General features: G+C 41.2%; 1 protein-coding gene across 3 annotated transcripts in view; it reads right to left on the bottom strand.

Moving 5' to 3' along the window:
• The window catches only part of cep295 (centrosomal protein 295), a 33,053-nt gene extending 16,577 nt beyond the window's left edge, over positions 1-16,476 (bottom strand). For all 3 annotated transcript variants that reach the window (XM_079609817.1, XM_079609818.1, XM_079609819.1), the window contains exons 1-11: positions 15,924-16,476; positions 12,779-12,979; positions 12,412-12,536; positions 12,210-12,303; positions 12,018-12,128; positions 10,370-10,510; positions 7,194-7,377; positions 4,139-4,288; positions 3,837-4,046; positions 2,590-2,696; positions 1,252-1,404 (exon numbers count right to left, since the gene is read on the bottom strand). In XM_079609817.1, the coding sequence (XP_079465943.1) occupies positions 1,252-1,404; positions 2,590-2,696; positions 3,837-4,046; positions 4,139-4,288; positions 7,194-7,377; positions 10,370-10,510; positions 12,018-12,128; positions 12,210-12,303; positions 12,412-12,536; positions 12,779-12,979; positions 15,924-16,022 (1,575 nt within the window). In that variant the 5' untranslated portion in view covers positions 16,023-16,476. The remainder of the gene's footprint in view (positions 1-1,251; positions 1,405-2,589; positions 2,697-3,836; positions 4,047-4,138; positions 4,289-7,193; positions 7,378-10,369; positions 10,511-12,017; positions 12,129-12,209; positions 12,304-12,411; positions 12,537-12,778; positions 12,980-15,923) is intronic.
• Positions 16,477-17,024: the final 548 nt, after the last annotated feature.

Here is a 17,024-nt window from a genome sequence, read left to right as displayed (position 1 = left end):
CATTATTACACCTTTTCTAAGGCTACGCGATATATTAAAACCATTTTAAAAACATACTACTGCATAGATAATGCATATCATCAGATTTGTAATGCAAATCATTTATAAACCTACGCCAACACAGGAGAACACATCAACATGTTTCTAAATATGCAAACTGTTCATCGGCATTTCAAAATAAAAGTCTAAACCCTCGCACTGAGTTTGCATGTTTTGATGAACAAGAACATGTGCACAAGAAATTACAATGGCTGTAGCATTTCTATCATAAAGAAGTGGGCGAATATTAAAGATTAGGTGAACATTTGAATTAAATCTCGTTAATATGAAACCAGGATTTGATCTGCTGTAGTGTAACATCAGGCTGCTGGTGCCTCTGCAGGTATCTGCTATAACACATAGCAGATGAACACCTAGCGCACATAAGCTGATAGTCTATATTATGCATTGTAACAGTGTTTTTATGTAATGAGGCAGTAATAATAATTGTTTCAAATAAAGTGTCAAAATCAAGTAATTTTACTTAATTTAACACTTTATTTGAAACCATTAGTATTATTGCCTCATTGTTATTATACATGTATTTTAAGTCATTTTGAAGGCTATTGTTTGTGGTAATAAAAACAGATCTGATTATTCAATTAATCAGCAAATAATCGACAGATTACCAAAATAATCATTAGTGACATCCTTAGTTCCCGCTCGATCCAAATGATTCAGTGCGTGTGAAAACTGTATGAATGATTCAGACTGAATCACAAATTGAAAATAAGCCCACAGGAAACGTCAATTTCGCAAAATCTTCCATATAATCACAAAAAGGTTTTCGGCAATTCGAAAAAGGAATGTTTCTCAAGACTGCAATGGAAACAGTTTTTCCGCATTCACCTGACGTACGTAACAGTCGATCGTTCTTTAAAGAAGCCTTCATTAAAAATAACGACTAGTGCGGTGGCTGCGATATTCATAAACCTTCCAACATCCGTTGCCATGATTGTTGGAATTACTGATCGCGAGGACAAAAATTAAGCTTTAGTCGCATAACTTCGGTTAATGGAGACGCCGTCATTTTGCAATAGTTATAAAAGTTTCGCACAAATCTGTAATGGAAAGGCAGCTAATTACACATTTTTATGGAAAGTTACTGCTGAATTCTCCCATTTCAAGGGAATTTCATATACTTTTTTGTGCAAGTGCCGAGTTACGGTGTCAACAGTATCCGGCCCACACTCGCTCAGTGGACAGACGCACCTCTGGAGGCGCAGGACGGCTCTGAGCTTCCTCGTCCTGCAGCGTGTGGCTCCTCTGGCTCTCTCTCAGCCGCTGCTCCAGCTCACGCCGCTTCTGCTCCAGCCCCTCCAGCACCGCCAGCTGCTCCTGCTGCCGGCCCAACAGCGCCGCCTCCTGGACACACACACAACATCTTACAGTTCTGCTGACAGACCACTGCCAACTGCGTTACAAAAGGCCTCCGAGGACCTCAGCGTCACGTTTATACTGAAGATAAAACCATTAATAGTTGGCTAGAGGCTCTGGAGTCTTCACTTAATGCTAGAAAATATATTAAAGTGCCCATATTATGCTATTTTAAAGATTCTTAATGTTGACTCATCCTTCTGAAGTTAGAGCTAGACAACTGCGCCAACAGCAAATCTTTTTATGTGTATGTGAACGTATGTTTTTCACGTGAATATGACACGACTGAAGCACAAAGCTTTGAACACAAAATAAATAGGTTAGCAATTAAATGTTACAGCGCAACCAAAGAAAAAATGCCCAAAAATGGGAAACATGAGGCCATTCATTTATTGACTTTATATTCTGATTTTCCACAACTTTAACATTATTCCACTAGTTATTTCACTGGACATGGAATATTTTCACTTTCCCAAATCTTCACTCACGTCACGTCTAAACCATTTTCAAAAGGGGATTATAAACCTTTCTTCCTTTCGTTCACTTTTACTAGCAATATTCGCCTCCATTACTGCGGTAAAATTTAACAATCCTGCTCGCATCTCACATCCCTCTCAAAGCGCAGAGCAGTTCATATGAGGACTCATTTATATTTGTGGCGAAATATAATTATAATATTTAACTTTACCATGATTTACAGATATTTATTTCAATGTTCAACAGGCTGTAGTTTGTGGGGCAGATGTCGTTCGCAGGCCATAGGCTGGCATTATGCAGATTTGTTACATTGCTTCATAGGCATGTAAAAGGAAATAAGTGACTTAATTACTGACGACTTTTCTATCTATTTTTTCTTTTACTACTATAACTATTTGTTGTGCACTTTGATCTTTGCATACCTTTTACATTCCCAAACAGCTCTATTACACACTACAAGAAAGGACTATTTGAAAAACCATAACAGTGTATGACGACTGAGCTCAGTTCAAGTGTAGAGACCCTCATGAAGCGTGTGTGTTACTAGGGCTGTAAACGATTAATCGCGATTAATAGTTTACAGCCCTGTGTGTTACACACAGGCATTCAGGCACCAGTAGTTTCACATCACAGCTCAGCCGCTCGAGCGCCGCCTGAAGGATCGTAGTGTACGGGAGACGGTGATCAGTAACTCACGTGGGCCGCTCTCCTCTGGCTCTCGGCGGACGCTGGCTCCGGCTGGTCTCGCTCCTCTGGCGGCAGCAGTGTTCCTGCCACTACAGCTTCATCGCTCACGTCAGGCCCTGAGCAGCGACACCACAGCACTAATCAGCAGCAGACACGAGCCAGTGTGACACTGAGCACCATTCATTTATTAGGGGTGTAGCGATACACATTCGTACTGAACGAGGCTTTCGGTTCGGTACGCATTACAAACCGAACGATTTGTTAGACCATTTTTCCTGCCGGTGCGATCACAATGTTGCCCAACATCATGTGACAAACGTAATGAAAGCGGAACCAAACTGCGCTACTCATTTTGTGCTTCGCGGACCGTTTATCAGTTTGGACCACCAATATCAGTGCAGCGCGAGCCGATCTTGATCAAGCGACACCGTTACTACACAGCGCTAAGCAGAAGAAAGCATTTGAAGGAATAACATCACTGTGAGAAGCAGTCAGATGTCTCCGTTATTAACCGTAGATCTCGATTAGATCGAACAGCGCTGACGTGGAAACCAGGAGAAACATTGTGCCGTAATATTATCATATTTAAATTATACTTTTAATGTGATGACCAAAACATTATTTGTTCATCCTTCAAATATTACCCACATTTATATAAAACTAAAAGTCTCAAGATGTAGGAACACTCAAAATAAAAAAGTAACTTAACACTTATTAAAAATTTATATAATTTTTAAAATTCAAGGACATTTCTCTGGGATTTCTTTCTTTTTGCTGTATCAAAAACGTATCGAACAGTGAATTTTGTGAACCGTTACACCGCTACTATTAATATACTGAAAAATAAATTAAATGTTTAAATGTACACGCATCAGTTCAAGCACAAATGAAGGAAATGTGTCAGCGGTGTGAGAGAAATCCATGTGTCCTTTACTTGGGTTACGCGTTTCACAGAAATGAGTACTAACAAGTAGAACAATATAATACGCACCGTTTCTGGCTTTTAGTCTATTATCCTATTAGTTGATGAGAAAATAATTAGTCAACCAAATTAGTCGATTAGTCGATTAATGGTTGATTAGGATATTGATTTAGCAAATGTTGTTGCCAAGAAGTGTCACTCAGAATGCTTCCCCCTGTAAACCAGTAAACGCTTAAATAGTGGCATCATTCCTCTCATAACCAGTGTTATTGTATAAGGTGAACGTGCATCCCTAAAAACATTGTGCAAGTGCTGAACAATGCTGAAGCTTTACTGTCGTCAGTGAGCGCTAGGCTGGACGCATGTTCTTCTGAACTGCCCTCTGGTGCCTTTTCCTGGCTGCTCAAAGATCCCGTTTCAACACTCAAGACTTCCACGTCAGCGTCTCCCTCGTGTGACGTCAGCGCTGCAGCAGCGGCCCGCTGGCGGTCTCTTTGGCTCCTGATGCGGTCCAGCAGTCTCCTCAGAGCCCGTCGACCAGGATCTGCCAACACAAGAGAGAACATCATCATCATCATCATCCTCGCGCTCCCGTCACTGCAGATCTGACATGCTGCTCTCTGATTGGCTGCTCACCGGGTGTTTCAGTCACAGGGGTATCAGGCTCCTCCCCTTCAGGTGCACATTCAGGGTCAAGGGTCACATCCAGCTCCTCGTCATGACTAGCAGCAGACAGAGGAGGAAGAGGTTCGGGCACCAGCTGCAGCACCACGTCACCTTTGACCTCTGGAGAAGATCAAATGATGGAAAGCAGTCAATATGCAAAGAGATCTTAATATGCATTAGGACTTTCAAATTAAAATTAATTTCGCATAATCGTCAAATTATTATTTATTTTTTTAACTGCACATTCGAATGCAAAAGAGACATGATGTAACTGACAGTGTTTGTTTGTTAGCTTATCCAGTACAGCTGCGCTGTTCATTTGCAATTGATGCTGACAAAAACACTTGTTGGTGGCAAACGTCGAACACGTAGATGTGTAGTAGCGTTGCTCTCGTCAACGAAAACCATGACGAAACATCTTCGCCAACGAACCTTTATCACCTGACGAAAACGAGACGCAAATGCTGGTCATGTGACAATGATTAAAATTAAATGTATAATGCAATATTGTTGACGAATAAAAACGAGACTAAATGTGGTTTACAAAATAAAACCCATGCTAAAATGTCTCTTCATTTTCGCTGACCAAACCGAGACGAAATGTTGTAACGTCACGGTGAATGAGAGAGTTGAGCGTGAGCCCATACACTTCAGCTTTGTCGGCTTTGAATTCTGGTTTGCGATCTGGTCACCCGATTATCAGCGAATTTAACAATATTATTCCATTAGTAATTTAATTAAAAGTTCTCCTTGCTAAATTTGACATTCATAATAATGACTTTTGCCGGTTCTTTGTGACAGCTGTTCTGCGTTATTGGCAGCGTCACCCTCCGGTTACATGAACGCGGGCGGCACCACCGCATCAGCACCGAACACATGGAGATTTTATTTTAGAGAATAATCGCACAACCTATTCTATACTCTATTGAATATTCGATTAGTTTATTTAATTAATCATCAATATTCATTGTTTCTTTTCCCAAATCTTCACTCACGTCTCACCCATTTTCTAAGGGGATTATAAACGTTTCTTCATTGGTTCGCTTTTAATTAGGCCTTTTATATTATATTCGTATTCTTTACGGTGGTAAAGTAGAAAGCGCTGTAGGACAGATCGAATTTGACGTGCAAGTACAAATGTAAGCTTTTTAAAGGGATCCCAGGGTATTAAGTCATGCATTGCTTAAAATAACGAAAATGATGCCTCTTACTGAAATATGTAGTAGAAAACCCATCAAGATGTATTTTATTTTTTAAAAATCACATCGTTTTATACATATTTTGAACTATAAGAGGCGCCATTATTCTGATGACGTAAAATGGTTGCACTCCGTGAGCTACAAGCGCTATCTGTTGCTATTTTTACAATACATCTCGAATTAGACAACTCTAAAAATAAAATACTGACATGATGACCACAGCTACTGAAGGAGCTTACAGGTACATCTCGAATTAGACAACTAAAAATAAAATACTGATATGATGACCACAGCTACTGAAGGAGCTTACAGGAGGCGATGGATATAAGTATAGGTTTAAACCAAATGCTGTACCATGACTTTTTCCCCACAAGGAGTGTAAATGCCCCAGGCAAATCCGCGCTAAGGAACTTCTCTAGCGGGCGCGAGTCATGATTAGCGTCGGCATGTTGACATCCCGATGGCATCTAACGTTTCTTGCTTCAGCCGTTTGTAAGCTATTTGAGTAGTTGTGGTCCACTAAAAGACTCAAAGGCATCAAGGCTAAAGTGGAGAGAGAAAAGAAGCGGGGTTTTTCGTCCACAGGGATCTTCCCATGCTTTTCTCCTCCTATTATTGCTAGGAAAGCACTCTTACATTGCTTCTCTTGTTGCCTTTTGACTGAAAATGACAACCAAAAGCCACACAATGTGGTATCCTATCAGTATTTTATTTTCTGAGTTGTGTTGCAGTAAAAAGCCAAAGACTATAGAAATAAGCGCCAGTAGCTCACCGAGTGCAACCGTTTGACGTCATCGACGCAGAATGTACTGTGTGTACATAACAAATGGCGCCCCCTATAGTCCAAAAACAATGTTGATTTTTTTAAATAACATACATTTTCATGGGTTTTCTACTACATATTTAAATGAGACATTGTTCACGTTATATTAAGCTATACATGTCTTCATATCAGGGGATCCCTTTAACACAGGTTGTGCTTGTTATTAACAGTTTAGTTGTAGGCTAAAGCGCGTTTCACACAGGCGGTGTGAACACACGTGATTTTTAGCTTCACTTTCTCTAGCAGCGCAATATCAAACATAGCCTAAATGTCTCGCCCCTGTGGAGGATAAAATTCGCTCTTCAGACCATTTTACATCAAGTAGAAAACATGAAGATATCAGAAAAGAGATCAATGGTCTCTTTCCTGCTCGTGTCCCACATCTTTCTCAAAGCACAGAGTGGTAGGCTATATCACGCGTCTTTGTGTGGTAATATAAACGTTTTTTATTTTAACATGACTAATGTGTAGTGAGAAGGGGATTGTTTCTGAATGGCAGTTTGCGGTTTTGTCTGTTAAAGCGTGTTTTCTCAGTTACTGATGCACGAGCACGAGCAGAACTGCAGCCTAATTTTCCTTGCATGCACATTAAAGAAATTAGATTTTATTTAAGAATATGTGTTTCAAAAGTTAATTTACTTTAAAAAGTGAATGTCATTTCATTTCAATATAAGATGCGATGTTTGATTTGGTTTATATGTACTTATTGCGCTCGCTTGCACCCTCTTGCCGGCATAGGACACAATACAGTACTTTTTCCCTCGAACATTTAGTATTGCCTTCATTAGAATATTATTCGAATTTTGCTAATATATAAAAAAAGAAATTTGAATTTAGCTTTTCAGCCATTTTGACAGCCCTAGTTTGCATCATCACATCCAGAGCAACAACACAGGGTTTGAGTGATCGTTCATGTCCACTGAAGGGGGTCAGGTTATCCTTTAACTAGAGCTCATCTGACGATGACACGTCTGTAATTCGGCAGTGAAGAGACAGCACATACTGCGCTCCTGCGTGTACACGTCCTGGAAGGCGATCTCCAGCTCCCGCTGCTGCTCGTCCCGGAGCTCTTCCTGTCTGTAGAGAGGCTGGAAGATCTGCGCCGGCACAACGTGGACCTCCTGTCTGCGGCGCAGCAGATCAGCCGTCTGCAGCCGCTCCAGCTCGGAGAGCAGCCGCGCACGGTCCTGCACACACACACACACACATTTCATACACTATGGCCATTCAAAGTGCTTAACATAGAAAGGAATTAAAATAAATCACAAAATAAAAGCAAGGGAAATTAAAACAGTTATAAAAAGTAATTAAAGCTGCAAGCAGCATTTGTCGGTGTTCAAGCTTTTAAGGCCTTTAAGCATTTAAGACAAAGTTTTATTTAGCAAGCATTTAACCACTGACATCATAGATGGAAAAGACTACGTTTTAGCATGTTTTACTATGATATACCACATTTTAGTGTGATTTTTAATAAATCATGGTAAATCATACCATGTTCCAGTATGATTTACCATGAATCTAGCATGATTTACTATAGTTTACCATGATATACCAAGTTCTAGTATGATTCAGCATGATTTACTCTGTTCTATTATGGTTTACAACAATTGAACACATTCTAGTATGATTTAATATGATTCTAGCATGATTTACCATAGTTTACCATGATTTATCTTAGTTTACCTTGATTTACCATGTTATAAGATGATTTACCATGATATACCACATTCCAGAATGATTTATCAGGAATCTAGCATGATTTACCTTATTTACTGTGATTTACCATGTTTATAGCGTTATTTATCATGATTTACCACGTTGCTAGCAATTATGTGAAGCATCAGAACAAATGAAGTGATAAACTCTGACAAAATATGATTGTGTTATAATAGTAATTGTTATATAAGGTCTAAATATATGAATGCAAAAGCACATGTGAAAAGACTAAGTAGAATGTCCAGCAGAGGGCAGTAGAAGACCACTTATTGGCTCACTTTCATTTTGAACTACTTGGTTTCACCAGTATTCTGCATTAAAGCAAAACATTTTTTTTCATGTTAACTCCATGATGCATGTTTACACACACACATTTGGGATATGTTATTTTGAAAATCTCTTTTAATGCTGTATAATAAGCATTTCAGGATTCCCATTTCTCTATGTGACACAATTGTCAATAGTAATACTCCAATAGATGAATTTTGACAAAATGTGATTGTAAATGTTAAAATAATTATTTTATATAAGTCACTTATATAACAATATTAGGGAGTAATATGATTAAATGACAGCAGGGGGCAGTATAATACCACTTATTGGCTTAATATACCATGTTATTCATATCATTTTCATCTTTTTTAACTGTTAAAGAGGCAAATTTTGTCCGATCTATCTGAAATTTGTCATGCTTCTTTATCATGTTATTTCACATGTTCTGACCTGTTTTTAAGAAGATCTGAGCATTCATTGAAGAGATATAGGCTTTCGGGGACACTTGGTCAAGGCTATATATTGAAGTGACCCTATTATAGCCATCCAAATGCAGAAGATCAACTTTTTCTGATAATCATTGATCTAGAGAGTCCAGATAATTATTCTGCACTGGTTTTGAACATTATGATATGAACATTATTTGATCATAGATGGAAAACACAATTTACAGCCAATACAGACAATTTACCATAGGAAATATATGGTTTTTAACTGTTTTTAACTGTTATAGCGCCATCTATAGTCCGATCTCCATATAATTTTGCATGCTTGTTAATGATGTTATTTCACATATGCCCACCAATTTTCGTGAAGTTCTGAGTTTTTTTTAAAGATTTATAGGCTTATGAGTGGATTTTGCCACACCCATTTTCTAAATGACCCTCTTATAGCCACCCAAATGCAAAAATTACACTTTTTTTCGATAATTATTGATCTAGACAGTCCAGAGAATTGTCCTAGACTGGTCTGGTTCTGATCGGGCGAAAAACCAGGGACTAGTTCGCAAAGGTATGTTTTTTACATATTCGTGAATATTTAATGAACGGTTTAATTGACAGCAGTGGTTCTTGAGGCAAAGTTGTTCAGCATGAGGAGATCTATCAAATGATATGCATATTGTGACGATATTTGTAACACCACGTGAGTACAGAGGGCGTAAAACTCATTAGCGCCAACTAGTGGCAGATTTCTTTCAAAATTCTTACAGACCTCTAGGGCCATGAGTTGAACATGCCCACTGAGTTTCGTTCCGATTGGCCATCGATAACCTTGTGCTAAATTTAATTGGCCGATGGCGGCCATGTTTTTTGAGATACGACAATATCCTTTTACACATACATGGGGCCTTGGGCCAAAACACTGCATACCAATTTTCAAGTCAATCGGACAAATGGCCAGCTGTTTATCTGTTTTTTCGGTTTTATAGCGCCACCATGTGGCCAATCGACGCGTTTTTTTTACCGTGACCTCAGATTGACGTCCGACACATGTGTACCAAGTTTGGTGAAGAAATCTCCTTTACTTCTCGAGTTATAGCCATTTTAGTTAAATAGGCTCCTCCCACAACGTTCATTTGGCGCCCCCTAGCGACTCCGATTTAAAAATTCATTTTTTTTTCGATCATTATTCATCTTCAGAATCCAGAGAACATTTCTGCACTGGTTTGGTTCCGATCGGGTGAAAAACCAGGGACTAGTTCGCAAAAGTAGGTTTTTGACAAAATTCAAAATGGCGGAAAATTTTCCCTACCGGAAATAAAATCGGATATATACGTTTTGTTCTTCAGGAGTCCAGCTTTCCAATGATATAAGACACTTGAGGCTGGGACATACGGTCTAGGAGATATGACCAGTTTCGCGTATTTGCTGCTATAGCGCCACCTATGGGCCAATCGGGCTCATATTTTGATAACCTCTCCTCGATTTTTGTACTACCTATTGGCAAAGTTTCAAGTCTCTAGGACTTACGGTTTGGGCTGCACGATGCGTTTTACAGGAGAATAATAATAATAAAAATCGGTACAATTACAATAGGTTTTCAGCACTTCGTGCTTGAACACCTAATTAAAAGAGATATATGATAGTTATAAAATGAATTAAGAGTAAAAAGTTGACACAAAGTTAGATTTTCCCATGGTGATTACACTGTGTCTGTGGTGTTCTTTCACACACACTCGCACGGCTCTACCTGTGTGTGCTGCTCTCTCCGCAGCGCGTGTGTTCCCCTGAGACGAGCCTTCTCCTGCTGCTCCTGCCGCTCGCGGGCTGCCTCTCGCCGCAGATCCTCCACCCGCTGGAGCTCCAGCGCCGCGGCCTGGCGAGCGCTCGGCTGAGCAGAAAACACCACAGCACACACCAGTCAAGCACCTTTCAGCACGCAAGAGCCAGACGAGAAGAGCAGCTCTACTAGAGAGGCACCGATTGATCAGCTGGTGTGATTTTCATGTGATCGGCCATGACCGGCCGGTCAGTCTGACATATGCCGGTCAAATGCACTCGGGCGCCGCATGATTAACCTTTTGAGCGGTACGGTGACTACGGTCCCATATACGGGATTTTTATGAACAGTGACGTCGCATCACTGCCAGATTCAAACTGTGCTTTCGTGCGTTGTCCGGCGCTGAGCCAGAGTCGGACGCTTTCAGCGCTGTCATATTATATCACAACTATGCAGTGTTTTCAACCGCATAATGTTAATTTTAGGTTTCAGATATTTAAATACACATAAGCACGAGTAAAACAATACATTTAGAGTTTGTAAAATACACACTGATGTCGGTGGAGGCAGCAATAACAATCTATTCAAATATTATTTGCCGACGTTATTCATCAGACAAACCGTGGAAGAAGTAACTATAAAGTTTACTCTATTCTTCTCTCAGTTCACCGGACACTTTCTTACATGTATTTCGGGAGAAACTGATGAGTTCACGCGCTGTAAATCTGACGGACAGGACAACATGGCGGCGCCCATCTCACGTTATAGATCAAGATCAAGATTATTTATAAAGGTTTTTAAACGACCAAACACACTCACTGACACGTATTTATGAATCGGAATATCAGATAGTTGATGACATGGTAAGCAAGATTGTGAATATTTTGAATCAAAAAGGAAAAAGGAAATAAAGCGACAGTGTTATTGTGGCTGCGGATCCCATATATGGGACCGTAGTCACCGTAGCGCTCAAAAGGTTAATCATGAGAGATAAATATATTTTAAGTCTCTTCTTCCAAAATATTCATATGTATTCACATATTTTGTGAGCGCACATATCGACTTGCAGTGCTTCATGGGAATGGGCAGGGAAATAAAAATATTTAAATATTGCTCCTTTCGACTCTGATTGGTGAAGTTTTCTGCACAGCATCATGGGTAATGTGGTTTTTCACCACAAATTATGCTATTAAACAGATTTTAAAGCCAAGTTGAAATAAAACAGGCTGACGGCTTCAACAGAAGGAAATACCATCGATTAACAGCCGTGTAGCTCACGTGTAAGGCTGCTTTTAAAGGTTTTTAAAAATGCATGTGAACATTGCCGGCGTTTATGATAATCTATTGCTACTTTGGGGCACATAAATGAATACATCATCTTCCTTGTGATCATTTGGCACCAAACACTGTGGAAAACATGGCTACATTACATTTAACTAGATTCTACTGTACTTTTATTCTTGCATTACATTTTTTTTAAATCTATTTGGCTGGAAAACTGTAGTAGTTTGATTGAAAAGACGATGATAGAGAGAGGAAACAGTTTCATTTCAGAGCAAATACATAACCACATTAAATTCTAATCAAAGATGAAATATTTGTGCTTGCATGCACGTACCTGCTGCTCGGTGTGTGTCTCCACAGCGGCGTGAGGCATGTGACAGTGTGTGCCCGAGAAGAGCTCTGCTGCTGCTGACCGGAGAGGCCGCGGCGTGGCCTTCCCGATGCTCTGAGACAGGAAACACATCACATGAATGACATCATGTGTGCTAACAGCGCTAACACAGAGAGTGACTGGCTGGCTCTGTACCTCCACGGGGTTCGGCGGAGGCGGCGGCAGACTGGCCACTCTCACGGCTCGCTTCTTCTCCTCCACCAGAGCTTTCCTCCGAGCCTCAATGAGCCTGTCGTCACAACCACATCACATGACCGTGACACAAGGACACAACAGTTTGCATGTGAAGCCACTAGTGGCACAGATCAGTTTCTAGCGTGTTTCTTTGCGCACGGACCTGCAGCGCTGCTGCTCCTCCTGGTGTCTGCGGGCGCTGAGCTCTCGGAGCGCTTCCCGATGCCTCTCGTCCGCTCGCTCCTGCCTCTCCACGCTCTTCTCAGCCAACGCCTCCAGATCCGGCTCCTGCACACAACACATTGAGAGATCCTTCAGCCGCAACTGAAGACTCGCGCTCATGCTGCAGACTTACGGGGGAAACCGCAAACGCAGCGGATGGATATTTACCACCATAGGGTGGTTGTGTTCACACACTGAGGACACAATTATGTTCAAAAACAATCTAAAAGTGAATTTTGCACTAAAGGTCCCCTTTAAATACAAGCGCAGGCCGCCTGAAGACGCCTGTCCAGTCCTCGCTCACTCACATTCTCCTGCGCGCTGCGGTGCGCGTGCCCGACGGTCTTCAGGCTGTGCTGGTAGAGTGTGGACAAGGCCTGCAGTTTGAGCGAGTGCTGCTGCTGCCACTCGAGCTGCAGTGAGTCCGAGAGCATCTGGAGCTGCTGCTGTGTGCGCTCCTGCACCTGCCGGCGCACCTGCCGCGCGATGTAGCGCTCCTGCTCGCGCACCTGCCCGACACAAACACCGCGTCAGTTAGAGGCCAACACACACACACACACATCACCATACTTACTATAACCTGCAACTCTACACGACGATTCAAAGCAGCTTTACAGGAACCATGGTGTTTGTGTCTAGATAGAATATCTTCATGCCCTATAGTCGCGTTTAGAGCTAGGTCATAATATAGTTTACATTACGCAACGACAGGGCTGGGTGATAAAACGATAACTATCGTGATTAATTTTAATCAAAAGCGTAATGAAGCAGCGCTGCTCATTTGAACCGCGCTACACGAAGCATGTATCCACTCGGCGGCGTGAGCAAACGCGTTTACTCTCTGATCGATGTCGCGCGAGCACTACACCGCGCTGAGAGATCCAGTGAGAAGCGCCTGAAGTCAGTGAAGAGCATGTATGTCTCAGTGATGATTTAATGGTTTAAAAGAGGAAACCGCGCTGGCAAACAGGAGAGACGCTGAGCGCAACGATAGTCTGAAGGCTTTGCAATCTACAAATCATCTAGCACAGATTTACTGTAGTAACACTAAACACGCCATGGCATCGCGGCAGAAATGCCGGATATGCATTTAGAATTGTATTATATTATTAATGTAGACATGTATTAAAGGAGTAATGGAATATATAATTAGAGGTTTTTTTTGTGATTAAAGGGATAGTTCGGCCAACATTATTTTGGCCAGTTATTTTCATTTATAAAATTTTAAATATGTATATTTTTAAGACAAAACCGCACGTATTACCCTCAGAAGGCCTTGGTTTATCCCGCTGGAGCCGGATGGATTACTTGTGTGAAGGATGCATGCACATTTTTGGGACTTGAAGGAGGTGGACCCCATAATTTGACATAACCACAGAAAGGCATTTTCTAAAATAACTGAAAATGTGTTCGTCTGAAAAATGATTGAGATATGCATCTCGACCGGCTTGAGGGTGAGTAAATCATGGGTTTAATATCATTTTTGGCCGAACTATCCCTTTAAGTTATAGAGTTTGTGCATTTATACTAAGTGTATCTAGGCTACTGTTTTTCATTATATCATAGTTACATTTTACCCTGGTATTGAGGTGCTGTGTGTGGTTTACGCTCTGGTTATCATGATCTAAATGTATGCTACTACGTATAATTGTACGGAACGATCCTAATATTGCTATTAGGTGATGTTTATCACCAACTTGGTGTGTCTAACGTCAAGTTTCGATAGTATCGCGCACCCATTAACAGATTGCCTCATTGAAAGCAGGATGGCTTAATGTGCATAGGACATAATTCTTTACTAGGATTTGCAAATTGGGGTCTGGGGAAGCAATTCACCTTTGGATAAGCCACGCCCTAGAGTGTGGATTGACCAATCACAGCGCAGCCAAGAACGAGCTCCCACGGAGGTCCGACACTTTTTCACAGCACTCCATTGACAGGCTATTACCGTCGTAGTTTTATCAAAAATATGGTTAACCGTTGTGCCTGGGGCGTTTGTAACACAGATACGCATTTCCCAGAGAGGTTGGAGGGGGGTGTCCGTTTTTTCCCCTTCCCAAAACCGAAGTAAAATACTGACAAGTGTCGTTTTTGGATTAAACTGTGTGGACGTCCTCAGTCAGCGAAACCCCTCAAGGATCAACAAGCACACTATGCTTTTGCCTCTATTCGGATGCCTTGTTGTTGCTTGCGTTTCTCCGGTATGTCTTGAATAAAGCCTTCGCACGCACACTGCAGACACTTTTGCCTACTTCTATCGGACACTTTATTTGCTGCTTTATAAAAGTTTGATAATTTCAGCAGGAAGAGCCGTCACAGCATAAGCCATGTTGATACCAAACCAGAGCCCAGATGAAGCAACAGTAACTAAGGGGGGCGGGGCTTAGCCAAAGGTGAATTAGAGAGAAAAAAACGTAAAAAAAAAAGGAACTATACGGTTATCCGGACCACACGTGTCTTTTAGTGCCGTACAGTCATCCCTGATTGGTCTTAACCCCAGTGACGGGTAGGTTTAGGGGCGGGGTTAGGGGTAGGCCATCGTGTGATTGGTCTTAACCCCAGTGACGGTTAGGTTTAGGGGCGGGGTTAGGGGTAGGCCATCGTGTGATTGGTCTTAACCCCAGTGACGGTTAGGTTTAGGGGCGGGGTTAGGGTTGGCCATCGTGTGATTGGTCTTAACCCCAGTGACGGGTAGGTTTAGGGGCGGGGTTAGGGGTAGGCCATCGTGTGATTGGTCTTAACCCCAGTGACGGGTAGGTTTAGGGGCGGGGTTAGGGGTAGGCCATCGTGTGATTGGTCTTAACCCCAGTAACAGGTAGGTTTAGGGGCGGGGTTAGGGGTAGGCCATCCTGTGGTCCGGATAACCGTATAGTACCAAAAAAATAAACACAAAGAAAGGCTAATTTCATACGTTCATGGGATAGTTCACTTCAAAATGAAAGTTCTGTCGTTATTTACTCACCCTCAAGTTGTTTCAAACATGTAGGCTATGAATTTCTCTCTCCTGCTGAACACAAAAGATGATGTCGGAACAACACAGTTGAGAAAACCATCAACTGTCTGGTTACTACTGACATTTTTCAAAATATCTTCCTTTGTGTTCAGCAGAAGAAAGACATTTATTCAGGCTTGAAACAACTTGAGAGTGCACAATGGTGAGTGGACTAAATTACATTTCCAAATTATATTTTACGCATATTTATAGCATGTCTTTCACAGTACAAGTTACTTTGGGTCTTTGTATATATAAATATAGAACTGTCTTATTAACTTTAGGAAGGGTTTCCTCGCAGGCCAATGATCATAATGGGGATCTGAGGCATCTAAAGTTAAACGATTGAACAGCCCTGCTCTAGTGTTCAAGCCAGAGCCAACTCTCGATATAAAGCGATAACTAACGCGCTAGGACTGGTTGTGTGTGCCAGGGTTGTGTGTATATTGAATGCCTCTGACCTGCTGCAGGCGCAGTTTCCTCCGGCTCTCCAGCTCCTCGCGCACCAGCTGCGCCTCCTCGTTCGGGCTGAGCCTCAAAACACTCGCTTTCCTCCTCATTTCACTCAGATCATCAGCTCCTCTCTCACACACACACACCGACTCTCGGACACATGTGATCACAGTTCACTGAAGGAAGGCTTTCACACGCCGCGGACAACAGAAGCACAGGCTGGCGAGAGACTTATGTTTGATCGCCTCCATGTCAACACAACCAACGGCTGCGTCTAACTTGCTGCGTCACTTCCGCTATTTAAACCTCCCGCGGGACGGCTTGGCTTTTTATAAATAAAAATAACAGAACGATTTGATTTTTTGTGCTAAAGCTCTGATACATATTCAAACAGATAAAAAAAAAAAATGGCAACATAACCTTGACCATAAACCATTAAACCAAAAACTCAACGCAGCAGTTACAACAAGCTTAAAGCTACACAAGAGACAATGGAAACATTAGGGCTACAGAGAGAGGAACCATGACGGTGAGAAATTACAAAATAAAAGACATGAAACTAAAAAAGTGAGCCAAAAATAATAATATAACAGCTCATTGGCTATGCAAACGTCCAACAGTCTCATTGGCTGAAATCAATCACGTGCTGTCACTCAAATAAATTGGTTGGTTAGAAATAAATAGGTAAAAATTATTGGTTAGAAATAAAAAAATTATGTGATTACTCACGATAAAAACCTTATGTTTTTAATATATTTTATAATGTAATAATTTCACATTTAATCTCCAAATTAATGTAGAAACAACAAAGACAGTATATTTTAAATATTTGTCTAAAAGGTAGGAAATATACAGAAAAGTTATCAAACAGTTTGCACTGCATAAATGTTAAATTATACATAGAAAAATCCTTACAAATGTTCTTTTGTCAAGAGCAGTGAGTGTTTTTCTCTGTTCCCTTTGTTCTTTGATTAACTTTACTGACAGAAAGCTTTATTTGGCTACTGTCCCTTTAAGAGCAGCCGCCGCTGACAGAGACGCGGATCTCACACGCGCCTCATTCTCTCACAACTCTTCTTTATGTTCATTTAACTGTATTCATTTAGCGG

The sequence above is a fragment of the Phoxinus phoxinus genome (assembly GCF_949152265.1).
Source record: "Phoxinus phoxinus genome assembly, chromosome: 4".
Lineage (NCBI taxonomy): Eukaryota > Metazoa > Chordata > Actinopteri > Cypriniformes > Leuciscidae > Phoxinus > Phoxinus phoxinus.
Note: the sequence above shows the minus strand (reverse complement) of the source record. Positions and strands in the feature narration are given on the sequence as shown.